This window comes from Podarcis vaucheri, assembly GCF_965113315.1.
Source record: "Podarcis vaucheri genome assembly, chromosome: 2".
In the NCBI taxonomy this organism is placed as follows: Eukaryota; Metazoa; Chordata; class Lepidosauria; order Squamata; family Lacertidae; genus Podarcis; species Podarcis vaucheri.
The window spans coordinates 55,954,574-55,975,757 of record NC_138760.1 but is presented as its reverse complement, the minus strand read 5'-3'; the positions used below and the strand labels follow the sequence as shown (position 1 = coordinate 55,975,757).

Here is a 21,184-nt window from a genome sequence, read left to right as displayed (position 1 = left end):
AGACGAACCAGCCACAGGACTTCATACTCCATTCAGGGCAGCTGTTATGTAAAAGTGTAAAACTGTCACCTGACCAAAATACTCTGTGCCATCCCAAACATAAGTCAGATAATAGGTTATAGCCCTCCAGAACAGGAACCCCAGAATACGGCAAAAACACAGCAATAATCTTACCTGCAGGTCAAAGAACTTGCTGTACCGTCGGTAAATTGCTTCAGTGGCGCCATTGGACCAGGTGACTTTAATAATGTATACCTGTGGGGAAGAAGAAAGACACTTTAGGGAACTCGGATCACATCAAAATGCTGGTACGATGCTTCCATAGTCCATTAAAGAGATACTTTAATTAATCCTTAGAAAATAATCATTGTCTGGACAGCTATTCAGAAAGGGCAGTAGCTGGGGGTGGTTTCTTTGCATCATTTATATGCAAACCTTTTTTGGATTGAAAGGGGCTGCTTTAACGAAAGTCCTTTTTACTCACCTTTCTTGCCCTTTTTAAAGATTTATCTGTAATCCCCATAGCTGTGATTTTCAAAATTAACCCAGAAGAAGCCCAAGTGAGGTCAGAAAGCATTAACTGTCATTCACACATTCCTCACATGTACAGCTGCTGTGTTTTAACTGAGGACCAGGACCACACTTTTAACCCTGCTTCCTAAAACAACTGTGCATTGTCTACAATAGTCTGTAAGTGAAAACTCAATGCATGAGCTGCTCCATGCATGAAGCTGCTCTGCACAATCAGGCCACCCAGCTGTGCAGGTGTGCCAGCTGCATGGAGCCCCTCTAAAAGCAAGCAGAACCTTGCAGGTTTCTTGTTTCTTTCCAGGCAACCGCACACAATGCAATTTTGTTCCAGGAAAACAGATGTGCTCGCAGGGACAGAACTGAAAGGCACAGCCCCACTTTACAATCAATGCACAGTTGGCACACAATTGTGTAAACAGGGCTTCCAGTTTGGCTGTATAATGATGCAATAGAACAAGTAAGAGCCAGCTATGTGATAACATCTGTAACAGCTAGGGGAACACTTACTGGCTTCACTGTGGACTGAGTTTTTAAAAAATTGGTGCTCAGCAGCAACTGCAGGCAGTACTGTACAATCACTGCTATAGGGTGGGGTGGGGTGAACGCTTTATCCATGCTGCCCTGGAACCTTCAGGGTTGTGCTGCTGGGAAACATTTTGGTTTGATCTTCCTAATGGATGCTCAAGGTAAATGAAGCCCCACAATGAAGAACCCTCACATGGGCAAAATTAATGTATCTGACATTGTTTCACAACTGTTTGTTTGCCTGTTTAACACATTTCTATACCGCTTAATCATTCCCATTTCTAAGTGGTTGCTTTAATCAATATCTATGACTAGCAGTTTGATATCCTTCATACACATTGTCTGTAGCCACAAATTTGAGTCTTTGGAAAGGGACAAGAGCACGCCTCGCTTCATTATCATCTAAATTTGGCTTCCAGTTCCTGCACACAGACTTAAGTAAATTTATCACCAACACTACAATCCCAAAGGCCCAAGTGCAATGGCAGCACAGAGCGGACAGGGATTAAAAGCATCAGGAATACGCTCCCTGTGAATGTTCTTCAGAGTTAGCTAATTTCCCACCCACTTACAGAATTTACTGCCCTGGGAAAACTGGTAAATATTTAGAGATCGCAGGCTGTTAGTCTTGGCTGTTGGCCATGCCAAACAACAGCCATATCTCCTCCTGGGGTTCTGCTGCTGTCACTGCTTTCCTCTGTTTGCTCACCTCTTGGGAAAAAGAGCATGTTGCATCCAATATTTGTTGTGTCTAAGAATCTGAAACCACTTTACCCAGCCTTGCTAGCTATTTAGGGGTGGACCGACTTGGGGCAACAAAGTTTTCCCCACAGTACCATGAACTCACATCCCTGAGAAATAAAAAGTTCCAGTACCACAAGGCTTGGTTTCCCAGGGATGAGAGCGCCTTAAAACAAACACTATAAAAGGCACCTTATTTTATATAGAGAAGCAGAATATAAGTTGAGAGTAAGCAAGGGCCTCAGCAATACAGATTCATAAGACAGTAATGGGCAGCCTCAAACCCTCCAGATGCTGTTGCACTAAAACTCCCATAAGCCCTAATCATTGGCCATGTTGGCTAGGACTGATTTGAACTGTAGTCTAATCTTTAGGGCCACAGGTTCCCCAGCCCTGGTCTAAAGAAAAACATGGACAGCCCACCCTCAAGGCTATCCCCACTTTCTGCTAGCTCCTGCCAGAAACTTTCCTCTCTTCACCTCTTCCAAACCGCAAACAGCAGCTTCTCCTCCTCTCCAAACACACACACACAGAGCTAACAAGAAATCAGCCTCTCCAAGCCCTGATGGTCACAGGGAAGTTCCTGATGATCAGGAAGCCATCTCCTAATTATTAGCCTCCATGGCAACAAAGAAACATCAACAGTTCATCCTGGACTATTAACCAGCATTCTGACCAACAGAAGCATATACCAATATGTTTCTCTCTGATAAAGCTTCTCTGTATATTTTGTGAAAATAAATATTAAATGTTAACTTTATTCCATCTCAAAGCTTTTGTTACTGGTTGAGCTTACCTATGCAGGTCACTCCCACCTCAGACAAGGTCACAAAAATGGAACCTCTACTGGGAGCCTGCAGCATATTTCATTCTTTCCTTTTGCTCTCCTCCCCCTGAAGCTGCAGTAACAATTCAGGAGTGACTCCCATGTGCAGAAGGACCACCATCTGCTTAGAAGTGGTACCTATAAACTGCACTTGGTTACATACTTCTCTATGGCTGGTATTCCAGTTCAGTTACAAGAACAGCTCAACCATTTTTGCTACCTTCTCCACAAATCCCTGAAACATCCCCCCCACCCCATGTACACACAACCTTCTGTTTCTGGAGAGCATCCATTCTATTTCCTAGGCTACCCCCATCTCCTCCACTCCTTTCTCTGTTGCACCTACACATTTAACATTTGTCATATTGTAATCAAGTCCCTCTCTATAACTTTTTCTTCTCCGGCTCTCCATTCTTTGCCTTCAATGGCCAGAATCACATACAAAGCTCCCCTTAGTAACAGGTACCAGATGCTCCATGCTGTATATTGCTGAATTTCATGTCTCTGTGTGTGCAACACACACACACACACACACACACACACACACAGAGAGAGAGAGAGAGAGAGAGAGAGAGACACTAGGGATGCATCAATTCCCATTTGAAGGAAAAGAGCACCCCTGAAGATCTGGTCCAGCTTAGCCCCGGTCCTTTACAACCCTAGCAAATATACCATTTTGAAAACCCCAAGTAGGAAGTCAAAATTATCGCTTTTGCAAGATGGATGTGGATTTCTCTTTCACACACACACTTTTCTCTCCCCCACCCCCCCACCCCAGTATTGTATTGCAATCTTTTACTTTCCCAGGTTTTGTTTAACTACTCTGAGCTTTAAATAAAATCAGTCCCCTGTAAGTAGTTTCCACAAATCTGATTAAAGTCTCATGAGAATAGGCTTGAAATACAGGCAGCATAAAGAAGGGAAAGCAACAAAGATATACAGGCTTTTCCAGCCCCAGTAGAAGGCTCTCTCCCTCTCCCTCTCTAGGCAGGCTGCCAAAAGTGATCCATTACTGAAATGCTATAGAATGCTTAGCGAGCCAGAACTTCTGGGGGCCAAAGACCTAAATGATGTCATGCTGGCTGCTTTGCGGCAAGCCCTTTTGGTGAACCAAGTGCATCTTGGGAGTCCTCTAGAGGAAATGGAACACTTTATTAGCCAGAGATAGCCTCTGCATGCTTGATCATACTGCAGAAGGGGACTGTGTGTCTGATTTGCACATCCCAGGAAGACGTTAAGAAAGAAGGGGAACTTTCCCAGCAACCTTTTAACTAATCATTCCGTGATCAGTATGACTCATGCACACTGAAATCGTGGATTGGCCCACACACTCACCATTCTGATAATTTCATATGCATAGTGGGACACTGGAGCTGAATGAGGTAACTAGCAACCTGCTCAAAGCAGCATCCAATGCATGACAAGAACACATATACTGCACACCACAAATTTCACCATACTCATGTCCTGCTTATGGGCTTCCATAAGCATTTCATTGGTTACTGTGGAAACAGAAGGCTGAACTAGACAGGCGTTTGTCTGATCCAGTCGGGCTCTTATTACACCTAAAGGAAGGCTCCCCTGTTGAAAACCCAATGTCCTAACTTCAGATCACCGTACTGGCCCTATGACTTCTAGGTAGAAGGAAAAATCAACTGGCTAATTTGTAGGGCTTGCTTATCAGTAAGAATTGGAAATTTGGTAAAAACTATTTCCCGCCTGCTTTTTGGGTCATGTATCCACCATAGAGATGAGTATTCTCATCACAAAACATTCTCCTTTCTACCCACACCCATTTATACGGATGGGAAAATGCTGAGGAAGTGACCATAGCAAAAGGTCAAAATAGAACAAAGGTACTCCATAAAGTTTTCTTCAAATGGACAACTTAAGTCTGAGCTTTACCAAATATTGACCTGTGATCCAAAGAACTGGGCAACAAGTTCTACAGGCCTAAGGGAGCTTCAGGGCCTCATTTCCTTAAGGGCAGTCTCCTGTCCCATGTTGCATGGCAGTTGGCTTCTTTAAATGGAGGGGAGCAATAAGGCATGGATTAAACAAATGCATTTTACTGGGTACAGGTGATCCCTGGGAGACACATCTGAAGTAGCCCTTCAGATTCCAGTCACCATCTACTCTTAAACAGTTTTATATAGAGCTTGGGTTGGTGTAGTAGTAGTAGTAATAATAATAATAATAATAATAATAATAATGTATTTCATACACTATGGACAAATGTTTCTGACTCCCAAATGTTGACCAATGCTAAGAACAAAATAATTTACCACCACCACCAATTATGTCGCTGAAAAATTGGGGAGGAAATAAACAGGGCTGGATTTTGTGCGTGGAAGTTCTAGTCTTCAAAAGAAAGTCCTGGGCTCATCATTCTTTATCTCTTGAATCTAGTAAAAAGCAAAGTAGATCCTACCAATCTGAACTCTACCCACCTGTGCCCTAAATAGCTTGGGACCACATTACCTCAGAAACTGCTCCCCTAAGAATCTGCCTGGCACTTGGAGGCCCAGCTCTTACACTGGTGCCTTATGTGAATAATATGAAAATCAAAATGTGGTACGTTCTCCATGTATATTTCAAGGGGGGGGGTCACTTTCAACAACATAAAATGCTACTAGGATTGATCTCCAACATAGATGGGAGGTGCTGTCTCTTGCTAATTATGTGTTTAATTTGTGGTTTTATATATAAAATATGCCTATGCATTATATTACAAACATTTAAAACATGATGGGCATTTAACCAAGTTGGGTTTTAAGAAGTCTTTGTATCGTCAAGCTTAACCCCCAACTAATTAAAACCTTGCTGCATATGGAGAAGGAAAATATCCTTCTGGGTGATAAGTCCTGGCTCAAAAGAATATTGTTCCTCACAGATACCTCCTTGTATGATCTCATCTATATAATACAATTCCCTCCCAATCTTCCATGTCCCTTCACTAGCTGTAGCAACCACATATTGAAGGAAATGGGACTGGGGAAAAATAGCCAAAAGGAAAACTGCCAAGAGTGACAAGCTGCTAGAGAAATGCAAATGGTATCTGTCCAACTGTAACAGAGCTGTCAGAGGGGGGGGGGGGACCCTCAAAGCAACTGAATAGGGAGAAATAAAACCCAGCAAGTCACAACCCCCATTTCCACTCTTGAAGCCACATGATTCTTTCAATATGAACTTACACCAGAAGTCAGGGGGAATTTACCAAGTTCATCAGATGTGGCATCACTTAGCATTATCAACAGGGGAACCAAGTGCCAGAACCTTTTAGCAAGAGCAGAGCTGGTGGCCTTGAGACAAACCAGGCGGTAAGAGGAAGACACACCACAGGAGTCCAACAGGACCAGAGTCTAACCAAAGTTTACATTGAGGGGGTATTGTTTTCTTCTTCAAATACTTTCAGTTTATTGGCAACCACATCCTGCAAAACAAGTACATTTTAAGTGTGCACAAGTGGATTTAGAAAATAAAATTTGACTTTATCAGTGACTGGGGGATAAATGCAGGGCAAGCCATGGAAATCGTGGATCAGGGATCCCATGTTTCATTTGGAGGACAACCCCTCCATTTTCTGCCTATTTAGAGATAGGAAAGCCAGAAGAGTAATGCTCCATCTGTACTCACATTTCCGAATTTTCATGGTAGCAGCTTTGTGGCATGTTTCAGGACCAGATGTAAGTTTGCACAATGCCAGTACTGTTAGATAAGGCACCAGGCCACATCTCATACCTTCCTATACTACCAAATCCGATTCTTGGCACGGCTCAGCACTGAACAACTGCCTAAATCACCCAAAGTCGACATTACAAAGCACCTATTGGGGGGTATCTTCAACTCACCTTACAGTCATCAACCTAAACAAAAGGGGATATCATATCAGCAATTTCTGCACATGCACCAATTCATGAGCCAATATGCCTTCAGATGAGTGCTAACACACGAGTCCAGCCACTTGTAATTCATACAGTGCAGTGGTTTGGTTGTACGTTGCAGGAAATACCAATATATTTCAATGTAATAGAATCAGCAATGTTGTGCTGACCAGTCACTGCCCCCAACTAAAAAGCTGCAGCTTGGAGCAGTGCATGCATAATCTTACAAAAGGAGCGCTTTATCTGTCCTCATATTTTAAAAATAAAGATTTCAATCACTTACTTTTCTCATCCATCATTCATTACTGGTCTGGCATCACTAGCAAACTCCATTACTAAGACATCCATCAAGAGCTTATTTCCAATGCATTCATCTACTTGCTAGCATTATTAGAAGAAAAACTGTTAACAGCTACAAAAAGATGTAACCCTTTGTCAGCTGTAGAAGAGAAAAATGTTCTTAACAATTCCCAAGAATACTGGAAGTCTAGCATTGCCAATCTTCTAGTCCAACCACACCAACATATGTCACTTCACACCGGCTCCTAGCTCATCTCTAAATTCAGAGCCAGATTAGCACCTCCATTTTGTAAGTTGTGGAGCAGTATGTTGTGGTATCTATACTTCTTTTAATTGTATTCCTGAACCCTGGCCCCAGGTAAGGGTTCCTATAGAAAAGGAACCAGCTTACAGATATTTCTGTAAAGACGAAAGTGTCTTGTGCTTTATTTACTGTGTTTGAGAGGATTAAGGGCACAGACATAGGGTAACAGGCCTTGTACTCTTAACACACAGCCTTTCCCTTCAAGTCTCAGCAGTTGCATGCACACTGCAAAGAGGTGCAACGCTCCACTTTTTGAGGTTGCCACTGAGAAATCCAGGGATTAATCTAGATCAGTTGGAGCCATGGTACTAATTCAGGAGTGGGGAACCTTTGGCTCTCCAGATGTTTCTAAACTACAACTGCCATCAGCGCTGGCAAGCATGGCCAATGGCCAGGGATTATAAGAGTTGTCATTTGACAACATCTAGAAGACCAAAGGCTTCCCACACCTGTACTAAATAGTTCACTTTTGCCCTCCTCCTCCTCCTCCTCCTCCTCCACACTTACACTCCTCCCAGACTCAATCAATATCTGTCTTCAGACTGTTAGGCAACCCAAGGCAAAAGTTCAGATCCCTAAACACAAAGCTGACCCATTGCCCAAACAGGTGTTGACCCATTCATCAACCATGAGATGAGAGAAAAGGTTAAGTTCATTTTGAAACACAGATTTGATATCGTAACTCCACTAACTAGATGCAACAAGTTCATCTGAAGCAGGTTTCTCCAAAGCTGAGGGGATGTGGGGAGGAGGAAGAAACAAAAGTTACATGCAACTCTGTTCTCTGTTACAGCCGCCACAGAGATAAATGAGGACAGAAGCAGATTCTCAAACATCAGATCTTCCAAGCACTCAATAAATGAGTACCAAAAGTTACTCAAGGCCACACTTTCCTCAGCCTTTTCTCAGAGAACCAGTCTCCACATTATTGCCCCACAGCTGAAAATACAACTTTCCATAGTTAAGTGCAACTGTCTGTCTGTCTGGGGGTGGGGAAATGCACAGGTCATTTCTAGGTCAGACTATGACACTCTGAAAGTAGGGAGTTTTCCAAACTCATGAATACTAAGAAACTGCCTTCAGGGAAGAGAAAGGCAGGTCTGTGCTCAAAGTAGTTGAGAAGGCCTAACAGGCCTATTTACGGTTGGCTCCAACCTCACAGAAAGAGCCTTGTAGGTAGCCAACAGCAAGATGACTCAGCCTCTCCACTTATTGTGTAAAAATAGGTTTGGAGTGTATATAATTAACTGTCTTTGGGAATCTGTCTTGTTCTTATGTACAGATTCAAGGGCAAACACTGTTCTCTTTCACTTCAACGTTAATCTAGTTCACAGGGTTTCAGAAACAGAAACATGATTTACTTCAAAATACATTTATTCCTCCAACGAATTGAAGGCAGCAGCTTACACCATTTGTCCACTTTTTAGCCAAGCAACTCCCCAGTGTGGTAGTTTAGGCTGAGAGGCAGTGTGCCTGGCAATGGCCACACGGTGAGCTTCATGGCTGAAAGTTTAGCGCAACTACATTGTCCAACTGTACTTTTTTTAGCACCTGGGCACAGAGATGGTTGCAGGCTGCCTATGTATACAAACTGGTCTACCATTCTTCATGTGGTCACTGTATGCATGTACAACTGTCCATGATCAAATGGGGGGGGGGGGGAGAATGGCCTTGCGATTCTTTCCCATTCCAAGCTTTCTCTGAACAATTCTAATTATTTTTCCACAACTATTGTTGGAGTGGGGTACTTGTGCTCTGGAATCACTGGAATGTCACCAGTGAAGAAGCAGTGCATGTACCAAAGTAGGAAGATCTCATTGCAGGTGACCTCTTAATTCACAAAGCCTCTTAGATAAGAATATGTTTGGAGATGTCTTCTATCTGCAGGTAGATGGTATAATCACATCAATTTAAATGTGTGTGGGGTGGGTGTGGGTGTGAAGGTTTCTCAGAAACAAAACACCATAGGATTCCAGAGACAAAAGAAGACTCCTAAAATTGCCCTTTATTTTCACACCTGCCCTTCAAAAGATGGAAATACATGGCAAGCTGAAAAACTATGGATTCCAAAGGAAATCTCATCCTGTATTTTCATCCACTGGGACGAGGGGAAAGCATATGAGAACATTTAAAAATAGGGTGAAAGACTCCTAGCTCAGGTAGAAGATAAAGAACAAAGGTCTAGTCTTGGTGTGTAAAGGTCAGCAGCAGCCAATTTCAAATCAACCACAACACAAGATATTCCTGCAAAGGTTGTCAGAGCTGAATTACAGAATCACAAGTTCATTCTCTTTTCAAGGGCTAAAAACTTTTAACTGCTAAAGAATCATCTAAGGAATCAAATGAGAGCAAACATATTTGTGGTGGATATTTTCCATTGCTGGAAGAAGTGGAAGGCTCACGTTTGCCAAGAGGGAAGGCAGCCTTTAATCCTTCACTTAGAGCAGTACTGTAATTTGAAGAGGAATTATGACATCACCAACCATTTTCATGCTACTCCAAAAGGGAGAAGTCAGTATTTTTTCCATCATAAATAACTGGAGGAAGGGCAAGACAGAAAAAAAGATCTGTGTAAATAACAATGAGCCTCAGACCTAGTTCACACAATATATTCTTGCTCGTGCAAACAGTCCCAGGTATGCAGTCAAAGAGCTGAACTTGTCTGAAGGAACTCATTGGATATATATGGCCAGCAGAAATCTTTGGACGGATCTACATGCTATAAAATAAATATAGGCTCTAGAGCCACCATATCATTATTATCCTTATTTGCCTTATAATACTAATAAGGGGGGGGTATTTGCAGGTGAGAACCAGCACAGAAAGATGCTTAACCCTTTCCGTGTTCATCAGTTCTCCTCTGCAAATGGTTCTCTCTCTCCCCACACACACTTTTAGTACATTGCCCCCCCCCAACAGTGCTGCCCAATTGGAATCAACACTGATTAAGTTTTTTTCATAATTAAAAAAAAAGTGAGGAAGAAATTTACAGGGAAGAATTCCTATTCCCACCCCAATTTTCCCATCACAAGTGTTGTTTGAGAACACACATTGGCTAGCATGAAGTGTATTTCCCATCTGAATATTTGCTTCTAAAATCTAAAATCACAATTAACCATGCTGAGGCATCTGGTAAGCAGATGGAAACCAAATGCTTGACTAGATGGTCTGATCCAAGAGGGCAGTTTGTGTGCAAGTGGATTTTTCATAACACACAATCCCAGTATGAAGGTTGCACAAGTAAGATGTATGCAAATGCACTCAGTGGAGACCCACAAATTTGGTTTGGGCCTTGGTAGTCAAGCGAAGATTGGTTGTCAGGACCTTACCCTTAAGAACAATCCGGTGCATTTTCGCACAGGAGTCCCATTGTGCTCACTGGGGCTTACTCCCATAAGGGACTGCAACACAAGTTCCAGACCTCACACCGCATCTTACTGGGAGGTTGGGTACAAGCCCCTTTTCCTCCTCCACCTCCTCCACCTTCTGAGCTGGGAAAGGGGACCAAGGAATTAATCTACTCAAAGGAAAGAGGGAGTGCAAATTACAGAGCTGGTTTCTGCAGTAGCAACCATGGCATTTGAATTGACCAAGATACAAACAACCGCCCAACCCTACAGTCAGCTAGAAAGCAGGACTGCCTCATTTAAACAACAACAGGTCGTTAGGGTATGACAGTGTTTTTCAACCAGTGTGCTGTGGCACCCTGGGGTGCCTTGAATGATGGTCAGGGGTGCCGTGGGCAACACTGGCCTCCATCCCTTTCCTTCCCTCCCTGCTCTGATGCCCTCTCTTGTCTCTGCCTCCCAAAGGCTTGCACAGCTGTTTGTTGCAGCAGCCCAGGCCATAAGCTCTGTAGGTGAATGGTGCCTCTGGGAGACACCTCTCTTTGGGGCGGGGGGTCAGCTCAGAGACAAGGGAGCTGCCCCAAGGACTCCCAAGGAAAGGGGAGGGAAGAGGCTGAGGGAACACTCCACAAGGGAGGGTGTTCAAAAAAGGGAGAGAGGCTGTCAGCTCTGCAGGCAAGGGGTGACACAACTGGGCTCCTGAGCCCCACAGGGGTGCCACAGAAAGAATGTAATTGGTTAAGGGAGCCGTGGACTCAAAAAGGCTGAAAACCTCTGGGGTATGATAATCAAATCTTAAGTCTATCTGAACTCAAGAGCTATACCAAACTGATTCACTTCGCCTATCCTTCATTACAGGCAACAATTTATTGTTGATTTTCCTTCTGATTTAAAGGATTGTCTTTTCCCAAACGACTCACTTTTTCTCTTATGTGTAAGAGCCTACCATCTTTTCCCCCTTTGATTATGCATTTCCTCCATACTATGATGTCCCAGACAGAACTAGAACACAGCTAAGAGCATCTCTATCTGTAGTCACTGGCAGATCCTTCCAAAGATTAAAAAAACCTATTCCAGTCAACTCAGGAATGTATTTCAAAGGATGAATGTGGCCAGCACTATAGCATCATTTGGTGCAAAGGCAGCATTCAGTTTTAAGAAAAAAAAGAAATTATCCATAGTGAAGAGTAAAAGCAAGACCTAACTCTGCCCCAGTCTAATAAGATACATAAGGTAATGTCATGTTATAAGCAAGGTATTTTAAAAAGCAAGCATTATAAAAAGCAGCAGCAATCTAGTAGAAGAGGCTTTTAAATGTGTTTGTGGAAGGGGGTATTGCTTTGTTGTTTTTGTTTTAATTATTTACTGGTGTTTATGCCTTGTATTTTTATTCTGTGAACCGCCTTGAGATCGTGCGAGGAAGGGTGGTATATAAATCTAATTAATTAATTATAATTAATATGTTTAAGTAAGTAGAATCTCATCTCCATCTGCAGCCAGTTCTAAAGCACATGTCTGCAACTGCATTTTGGCTGAAATCCTAAACATATTTAACAAGGAGTAAGCTCTACTGGACGGGGCCGCGGGTGGCGCTGTGGGTAAATCTTCAGCGCCTAGGGCTTGCCAATCGCATGGTCGGCGGTTCGAATCCCCGCGGCGGGGTGAGCTCCCGTCTGCGGTCCCAGCTCCTGCCCACCTGGCAGTTTGAAAGCACCCCTAAAGTGCAAGTAGATAAATAGGTACCGCTTTCTAGCGGGAAGGTAAACGGCGTTTCCGTGTGCGGTGCTGGTGCAGGCTCGCCAGAGCAGCTTCGTCACGCTGGCCACGTGACCCGGAAGTGTCTCCAGACAGCGCTGGCCCCCGGCCTCTAGAGTGAGATGGGCGCACAACCCTAGAGTCGGACACAACTGGCCCGTACGGGCAGGGGTACCTTTAAGCTCTACTGGACACAATAGAGTTTATTGGCATAGGATTGTACTATAGATCATCCCCACTACTTGTTTCCTTTGTTTATCTTCCTCTCCCCACCGGCTTCCTTGTGTAGCCTTCTCCACTATGAAAATTTGGCAGATTGTCGCTGTGGTGCAGTGGTTAGAGCAGCCCTCCCCAACCTGGTGCCCTCCAAAGGTTTTTGGACTGTAAATCCCCATCACTCCTGACTACTGGCTGTGCTGGCTAGCACTAATGGGAATTGGGAGTCAAACAACATCTGGAGAGAACAAAGTTGGAGCTCAGAGACCAGGTTCAAATTCTTTCTCAATGGCCTCTGCCAAGTCCATCTCTCTCTGCCTAGCCTAACTCACAGTTACATTGTGGTGATAAAAATGGGGAACCCTGTACACCACCTTAAGCTCCTTTGGAGAAAAGTGGGATATAAATGCAATAAAATAAAAGGTCAGATTGTTATGACATTCTAAAACAAAGCCTATACTAGTGACAATTGTTGCTGAGAACAGTATAAATATATGAAAATAAAACTATCACAGTATCATAGCTTTTTATCACAAAAGGGTGGGGGGGATCATTACACCATTAGAGGTAGGTATAGTGAACGACTGCTGCACCAATTTGTACAGTATAAGAGGATATGGAATTAAAAGACCTGCATTTTCTACTCATGTTTCATCCTATGCTACCATTCACTCCTTGTTCTCCTCTGCATCCTCCTGGCTGCCTCCTAACTTAACTCCCTTTTTCATTATTCTCAGAAACAATCAGGTTCCCATATGTGAAGCACAACCTTCCATCTCTGCTCTCTCTATTTGCACAGTCTCACCCCTCCGGCTCCTAATATGTGTGTGTGTGTGTGTTGTGAATGAATTAAACATTGCCATAGATTCTTTAACAGAGTTGCCAGTCAACTCTTTGGGTAGAGACTGTGTTCCTTCGCAATCTATAATGCACGAAATATTTGTGTTAAGGATTCAGCACAGAACAGGCAGGATATTAAAAGTGGGAGAACAGACCCTGCAAGAAGGGGAGGTGTTTGCTATTCAGCAGGCATATCCCAGTTTAGTGGAAATGACAAGCTGCAGCACCCAACCTGCCAGTCACCAGCCCCAATGGATACACACTCCAAACAGAATCTGACAGTTCTGACACATTGCAGCCAGGTTCCCACAGCCTTACAATGCCTGTAAAGCATAGGGGGCCCAAAAGCGGGGAGTACCAGAGGTCTTCTTGCCTGGAGTATATCGAAATCTGAGCAAACTTCTCACACACCCTACAGATGCACTTCTAGGCTGCTGAACACAAATCTGGCAGGAAAGCCACTACTTTCCTTTCTGAGAAAGAAGAAACCCATGTAGATTTCTCTGCCAGGAGAGCAGCTGCTCTCCAGATCCCCTCCAGCAGTTTAAATTTCCAAGCAAACCATTAAAAGCAAACGCCAAGGGAGACTTATGCCTGCCCATCCCACGATGGGACCCGTCCAGAGCACTGGCCAGAGATTTAAAGTGACGGGCTGGTCAACATGCACAATCCTGCCTTTGTAATGTCAACGCTGGTGAAAGAAAAGAAAGAGCCAGGCGGCAAGAACTTCCTGCCTGGCTTGCTAGGAAGTTGCAGTGTGTGCACAGACAGACTATTCCAGCTACAACATGCACTCACAGTGGATCCAGGAGGGAATGGAAGAGACTGCACAGAAGCGGCTGCGGGGAGGCGACCCCATCGCCTCTCTGCTAGCTAGGGAGCTGCAGCCAACGGCCCCCCCCCCAAAAAAAAAACAACACGCAGGGAGAAGATGCCCGTGCGAAATCCCAGCAAAGCAGCTGTATCAAGGGCAGCAGATCTGTCCCAGCATGTGAGGAAAATGAACGGCTGTAATCCCACAATATCTGGGGACCCAAGGTTGAGAAACACTGGGCTAGAGGATTTTAAGGCGCTCTCAGCAATTCTCCCCACCCGACCGCGGGTTACACTTACACACAAACAAACACACATGCCATGCTCACTCACATAGTGTTTGTTGGGAATTCGCCGCTTCTGCACGTCCAGCACCTTCACCTCCAAGATACTCTTCCGGGGCATAGCGCTGGTCCTCTGCAACCCGAACCCCAGAAGCAAGTAACAAAATAAAGCCGGAGGGGGGAGGGAAGGAGTGTAAATCTCGGAGACGGGTAGAGGGGAAGATAAGACGAAAGAAACCCCTCCTCCGGGAGGGTCGGCGCAGCCAACGCTCCTGGACCCAAAGCGCAGAAACTTTTCAACGCAGCGGTTGCAGAGATTGCGCTGCTAAGGGATAGGCGAGCCTGAGCCCCACAGCACCCTCAGCGCCTGCCCGGGTCCCCCCCGCCCCCTTTCCCCTTTCTTGCTTCTGCTTCCTCTTCCTCCTCCTCCTCCTCCCCCCAGCTCTACCCCCTTCGCTCTTTCCCTGGCCAGAGTTTGCAGATGCAGGAGGGCTCCTCCCAGCCCATCCCTGCCAAAGCAGCCTATCCCACTCAGGCGCAGGCGGTGTGGTTATGGCGCTCTCTGATCCAGCCCCGCTCCCCGGGCTTCTTAAAGGGCCACGACCACCGTGCGGCTCGCCAGCGCTTTCAGGCCAAACACGCAGAAGCCCCTCTCAGCGCCATGCCTTCCGCTTGTGCTGCTGAGAATTGGGGGGGGGGCGCTTGGGGGCGGGCGGGTGTGTGTGTGTGGAAGCAAAGGCGCAACTTTTCAGCTGTGGCCGGAACACCGGTGGGAAGTTGGCAAATCCACACGTTCCTGCCCACTGCCAGTAACACAGCAACCAACCCGCGCACGATCCTTGCCTTTCTTTCACGTCACCCATAACCAAGAACAGCAAGGGGGAAATAGAGGGACTAGATTAATAGGAGGAGCGAGTCTTTTCCACACAATCCTAAGGACCATTTTAACCTCCATTTGACCCCCCAAGTCGCCCGCCTCTCTCTCTCTCTCTCTCTTTGTGAAGTGAAGGAAGAGAGCTCGAAAGCAGCCGAGGTCAAACGCAGGGGTCGCCTTTTTCTCAGAAGAGGAAAAGGCACCAATTAATCCTCGTCTGAATCTGGAATTGCCACGCTTTGAAACGCTCCTTGTCGCGACAGGCGGCGGCGCAATTGGTTTCCGAGGGAGGCCGAAGGTCGCCTTTCGAGCCGTCGTCGCATAAAGCACTTTGAGCTTTTCCACAACTCTCCCTCAGTCTTTCCTATGGAGTAAATATCCCCTTGCAAAACTTCGCCCCCTCTCCTGTCCCCCCCCCCGGCTTCATCTTTACACGCTTTCACGGGTGGGTCTTGAGGGGTGGATTCAGCAATCCCACCCGCCGTTGTGCACTCACGTAGGGGATCGTGTTGGGATCTGTAGGGAGAGGGTGCGTGGGGCCTTGGGAGATTAAAAAGCATGGCCCCGAAACATAAGCCAGCTCCCTCAGCTGCTGTGCAATACAAGAGGACAACGACTGGTTCCAACGCTGGATCTAGACGCATCAAAAGAAGCGTTTCAGTTTAAAGCGGCATAAATTTAAAGGGGGAAAACAGGTAGAGAAAAAATGGAGCTCCGCGTCGCCATCTAGTGGCACAATGTTATACCGCGCACACAACGCATATAAGTCGCTTTTTCTTTACCAGTCTAGCTGAGTCTTGGTTGTGCTGAACTGCTTGAGAGGTGGCATGGTCTGTCTGCACCTTGGCTGGCAATTTCGGCCACAGTGAATCTAGCAGCTATGCCATCAAAGTTTGGGGGGGGGGAATCTGTGAGGCTGTGGCAACAAGTGCTCAAATAACTGAAGACAAGATTTTGGTGAAGACTAAAGGCGATAAACTTCCTGCTTGAAGATATGAACTGTAAATGCATACCTATTGATGGCTTCACTTTGTGACAGAAGGCTCTCAGCCTCTAGGTACTCTCCCAGCCTTTTGCTGAGGATGGGTAGCCTGGGAAGGCGTTCAAAGCCAGCCCCAGTTGGCTTCAAAGCTTTAAGATCCACTTTGACCTGGAAAATGTGCACACAACTGATGCTGCTGCACTTGCAGACAAAGAAGAGCAGCTAAGATCATGTACAGAAGACAAAGATGAGGATGATGGACAGAATATGCCAGCAAGTTGGAATCTGCACCAGTTTGCTCTCCCAAGCACATGAAAACACATGAATGAATTGATTGCTGACTTTCATCCTTCTGTTGAACACAGCCTCAAAATCACACGCGGCTTTACAGACACTTTGAGACCTTATCCAGAAATGCTCCAGCTGTGAAACAACAGTGGCAGTTGCCAATCACCATGTTTTTCAGAACAAAAACAACCAGCAGCAAATCAGTTCACACAATCAACTTCTGAAGCTTAACCAAGTCTAACCATGTCATCTGCAAATCTCTATCGGTTTCCAAAGCCTGTCCGATCATCTCCTGGAGCAATACCATGCTTGGAAGAGGATGACAACAACAACAACAATTTATTATTTATACCCTGCCCATCTGGCTGGGTTTCCCCAGCCACTCTGGGTGGCTTCCAACAAAATATTAAAATACAATAGTCTATTAAACATCAAAAGCTTCTCTAAACTAAGCAACACAGAAGAGGAAGAGGAAGTAGAGGAGGAGGAGTTTGGATTTGATATCCCACTTTATCACTACCTGAAGGAGTCTCAAAGCGGCTAACATTCTCCTTTCCCTTCCTCCGCCACAACAAACACTCTGTGAGGTGAGTGAGGCTGAGAGACTTCAGAGAAGTGTGACTGGCCCAAGGTCACCCAGCAGCTGCATGTGGAGGAGTGGAGACGCAAACCCGGCTCCCCAGATTACGAGTCCACCACTCTTAACCACTATACCACACAGTCATCATGCACCAGTTTTTGTGTGGCGTTTTCTGTTTTTCAGAGGATTGTTTTGACTACACACAGTTTTGGCTTTATGCACTATCCCTGGAACGTAATCCCTACATAAATTTCAGGTTACCTGTACCCTCCACTGAGGGACTTGCCTGTGACACACAGGATGGCAACTAAAAATGCCCCTAGTCCCCACCCCTTGAAGCCTGCAACAAATAATAGGAGCCTGTATCTACATGGTTGTTTCATATATTATAGATTAACAGTGTTCACTCAGCTCCACATAGTGTATGAGGCAGCTGTTTGTATCTTTCATGCAAGTTGTAAACTCACTAGGGACGTGCTGCTACACCACAGGCCAAATGAAGTAATATACAGGGCCATGGAGGGGTGACTGGCCGCCCCCGGAATATTCCAGGACCTCCGTCTGAACAGTCTGTTTCCATTAAAAGGTCTGTGGGCCTGTGACTTTAAAAATTCAGTGTTAAGCACAGCTGAAACCAAATAGGGTATGGCCTGAAAAAAATGCACCTCAGGTGTCAAAAGGCTGGGGTAAAGACGTGCATCTTTAGCATTCCCTGAAAGCTGTCCAGTGAAGGTCGCAGACACACCCCTGTAGGGAGGAGTGCTGTGGGAATGCTTAGTTACATTTTAAAGTGAATTCAGATTTAGTGCTGGCACATCACTGACTTTCAGATTAATTGGATTCTCTTATAAACATCTCATCTGTGTCCTTGGCAGCAACTGAAACACATCCCCCTTTCTTCAGCAGCAACAGCACTCAGCGCAAAACAGTATAATTTAATATATAGCAAGGCATATCTCTATAACCTCTGTAGTTGAGGACTTAGTTCTGTTAGCATCCATTGGCACCGAGTAGTGTAATTGCTACTACAGTACCTCTATAAGTTGCTTTTGTACCAGTTGGGGCCATTGGAAGGACTTGTGATCCAAGTGGTTTTTTTAAGAGCATTTGCAAATTACATTCCTACCAATGGTCTGGTACCACTTGTATGGCATGTTCTAAAGTGTTAGGAAAGCCTTTGGTCAGAACTTTGCACAACCTCCAATAACACATGGACAAAAATGGAGGAAGCAGCAATTGCATTGTTTGGGGGACCATGTAAAGGCCACTGCACATCTGCATTGTAATAGGTTGGAAAGAAGGGTGGGGAAAGAGCCTTGTGGTGTGGTGTAGTATGAGGCACAGTGGCTGCATCGTCTCTTAATGCCCTAGATTATTTTACAAAGTATGAGCAATGCAATAAACTTGACTTGAATTGTCCTTGAACTATAACATTTGTACCAGCTTCAGTTTTAAAAGGACAGCTTTAAATTCTGGCAGACAGCCCTAAGGACTGTTATGTGTTTAACCCTGCCTGTCGCCTACACAACAACTGGAGAAAACTGGACAGACTCCCTATTTCAAGTAGAACTGCTATCCATCCTGGAATTTCAAATTTCAGTGCTAGCAAGTTTAGTATTAGGGAGAAATGTAGTTTTCCTAGCTCAGACATAGGATGTAATTAATGGCACCTCTAATTTTAATTGGTCCAAGGAGAGAGTGTGTTCATTTGCGCGCGCGCGCACACACACACACACACACATTATCAAGGTGGGGCTCTGGGGATTTACAAAAAAAACTAGGCCTCAGTTTTTGTGTGGTCTACCTGGTGGCTGAATAGGAGACAGATGGCCTACTCTTGAGATTTGGAGAGGTGAGAGAAGCCAATCAGAGTACCTTGTACTTTCTGAAATGGTCTCAGCTGGGGACAGGGAACCTGGTGCCCCTCCACAGGTTTTTGGGCCACAGCTCCCATCAGCTCCAGTCCGCATGGGCTATTGTACCGGGGATTATGGAAATTTAGTCCAGCAATATCTGGAAGCCCAGAGTCCTCACCCTGGCCAAAAGCAACACTGCAATCAGTACTTTATTCCGATGCAAATACAAGGGAATTTAACAGCAAACCCCCTGAGCATGTTTACTCAGAGGTAAATCCCATGGATTTCAATGAAATTTACTTCTTAGTAAGTGTGCATAAGATTGCAGCATAAATGAAGCAAAAAGGAAGAGAACCTATTTTACAGTCGTCATCATCTCCAGATGAGAACTTGGCAACTCTATCAGCCAATAACGCTGTACCATAAATTCCTGTGTCCTACACAACTCTTTCTGCAGGATATGGGAGACCTAACAAAGGGAAAATATAGTTTCACCAAAACCTGGAAGACATACATTTGGACTTTCATTCTCACCAGCTGAGTTAAGAATTAAGGGTGTTAACCGTATGCAGTACTTTGTTCTTATGAAACAAAATATGCACCATTTTGTTCAATGTATTTTTAATTAGTTTTCCCAACTTTCATACCACCTGCACACTCATCCATAACTATATCCTTTCAACACAGGGTATTCATTAATTAATTAAACGAACATGTTAATTGCACCTAGGTAAAAGCTTCTGAAGTGTAAAATAACTGATTATAGACACTGGGTATTTAGTCGCGTTTCTGCCATTATGAAGAAATCACTGTTTTTAACATTTGTTTCTATGAAACCTGACCAGTTTTGCAACAGCTTTTGGAGAATCCACAACACCCTTAGGCAGCTTATTCCAGTAGGGAATAAGCGTTAAGAACAAAAGCGTAAGATCAATCTACCTCTCTCTCTCTATAGTTTAATACCACACAAACTCCCTCACACATGCCTTTAGCCTTCTTTTGGTGACCAACATGTAGTCAGCAGTCCCTTGGTTTGTTTTAATATTAATTGAGATTAATAATGTTTATCCTCGCAGCAGCTTGTTAAAATAAATTCCCCTTGCATATCTCTGTCCTCCATCACAAAGCCACTCCAGTGCACCACTTACAAGAAAACTGGCGTGAGGCCAAGATAAAGCCAAAGATCAATGGGAAAGCACTTAAGCATCAGAATGCCTCACAGTGCTGATTAATCTGGATGAGATTTTATTTGTTAGAAGGACTGTCTTCCAACAGGGGTGGAAAGCATCCGTGTGTATCAGTACCATCATATGCATCCAGCATTTATGTTAACAAGCACCTAGATTCCAGGGTATATGGTACAGGAATTAGGATGTTCCCACTGCCTGTCAAAATTCATGTGCATTCGTTTTTTGTTTTGCATGAAAATTGCTTAATACTAATGTAGTGTTGTATGGGCAGGGGAGGGGGCAAAAACATCTTTCAAAAAGGTTTTGGGTATAATCTTTTGTTTTATGGCTTGCTCAATGCTGCTCCATTTTGGCTGCTGTTGCTATTTTTATATAGTAATCTTGGGCGTCTTATGACTGTTAGCAAAAGTAGGTAAAATATGTTGCTTTTAAATATTGTGTTTTCAGCTTTGTTTGCTGCCCTGGAAAACAAGGTGGGAGATAAACAAATAAATAAACAATCCACTTTACTTGCCTATTATTGTATTGATAATAGTTTCGCAAGATGTTACCATAAGGCTACCAGATTTTTTCCAATGAATCCGGGGACACTTTTCAACCTCAATGGATTTTGTATGGGGACTGATTTGTAAATCTGGGGACTGTCCCCAGGTCTTAGGGAGCGAATGTGTGGTCCCTAGGGCTGGGGGGTGGGGGAAACCTGGGCTTCCCCCTCCAGCCCCGACAAACTATGGGAGCAGCAGGAAGGCTGCGTGCAGCCTTTCCGCTGCTCCCCGACCTGCTTTTTGGGGCTGGGGGAAAGCCGGGCTCCCCCCACCGCCAGCCCCACAAGCCCTGGGGAGGCTTCGTGCGGCTATCCCTGGCTTTTGCGGAAGGTGGGGGAAGGGACAGAGCGAGGCTCTCTCACTTCCCCCACCTCCTGCAAAAGCCCCCAAGAGTCGCGCTCCCTTTTAAGAGCTGCCTGGAGTGTGTGTGTGGCTTTTGGGGGCTTCTCCCCGAGGAGGGAGAAGGGCAGCCCGTCACACACACACTCTGCGTGGTTCATGAA

General features: G+C 44.9%; 1 protein-coding gene across 4 annotated transcripts in view; it reads right to left on the bottom strand.

The window, feature by feature from the left end:
* SH3PXD2B (SH3 and PX domains 2B) overlaps positions 1 to 21,184 on the bottom strand; it is a 108,864-nt gene that overhangs the window by 87,213 nt on the left and 467 nt on the right. Inside the window, exons 1-2 of one of the 4 annotated variants that reach the window (XM_082213023.1) lie at positions 15,737 to 15,783; positions 175 to 255 (exon numbers count right to left, since the gene is read on the bottom strand). Coding sequence is in view for 2 of the 4 variants with exons in the window: in XM_082213020.1 (XP_082069146.1) it covers positions 175 to 255; positions 14,416 to 14,487 (153 nt within the window). In the remaining 2 variants the exon portion in view is untranslated. Of the gene's footprint in view, positions 1 to 174; positions 256 to 14,415; positions 14,800 to 15,736; positions 15,784 to 21,184 lie in introns of those variants that run through there. The other 3 variants (XM_082213020.1, XM_082213021.1, XM_082213022.1) reach the window with 3 other exon arrangements.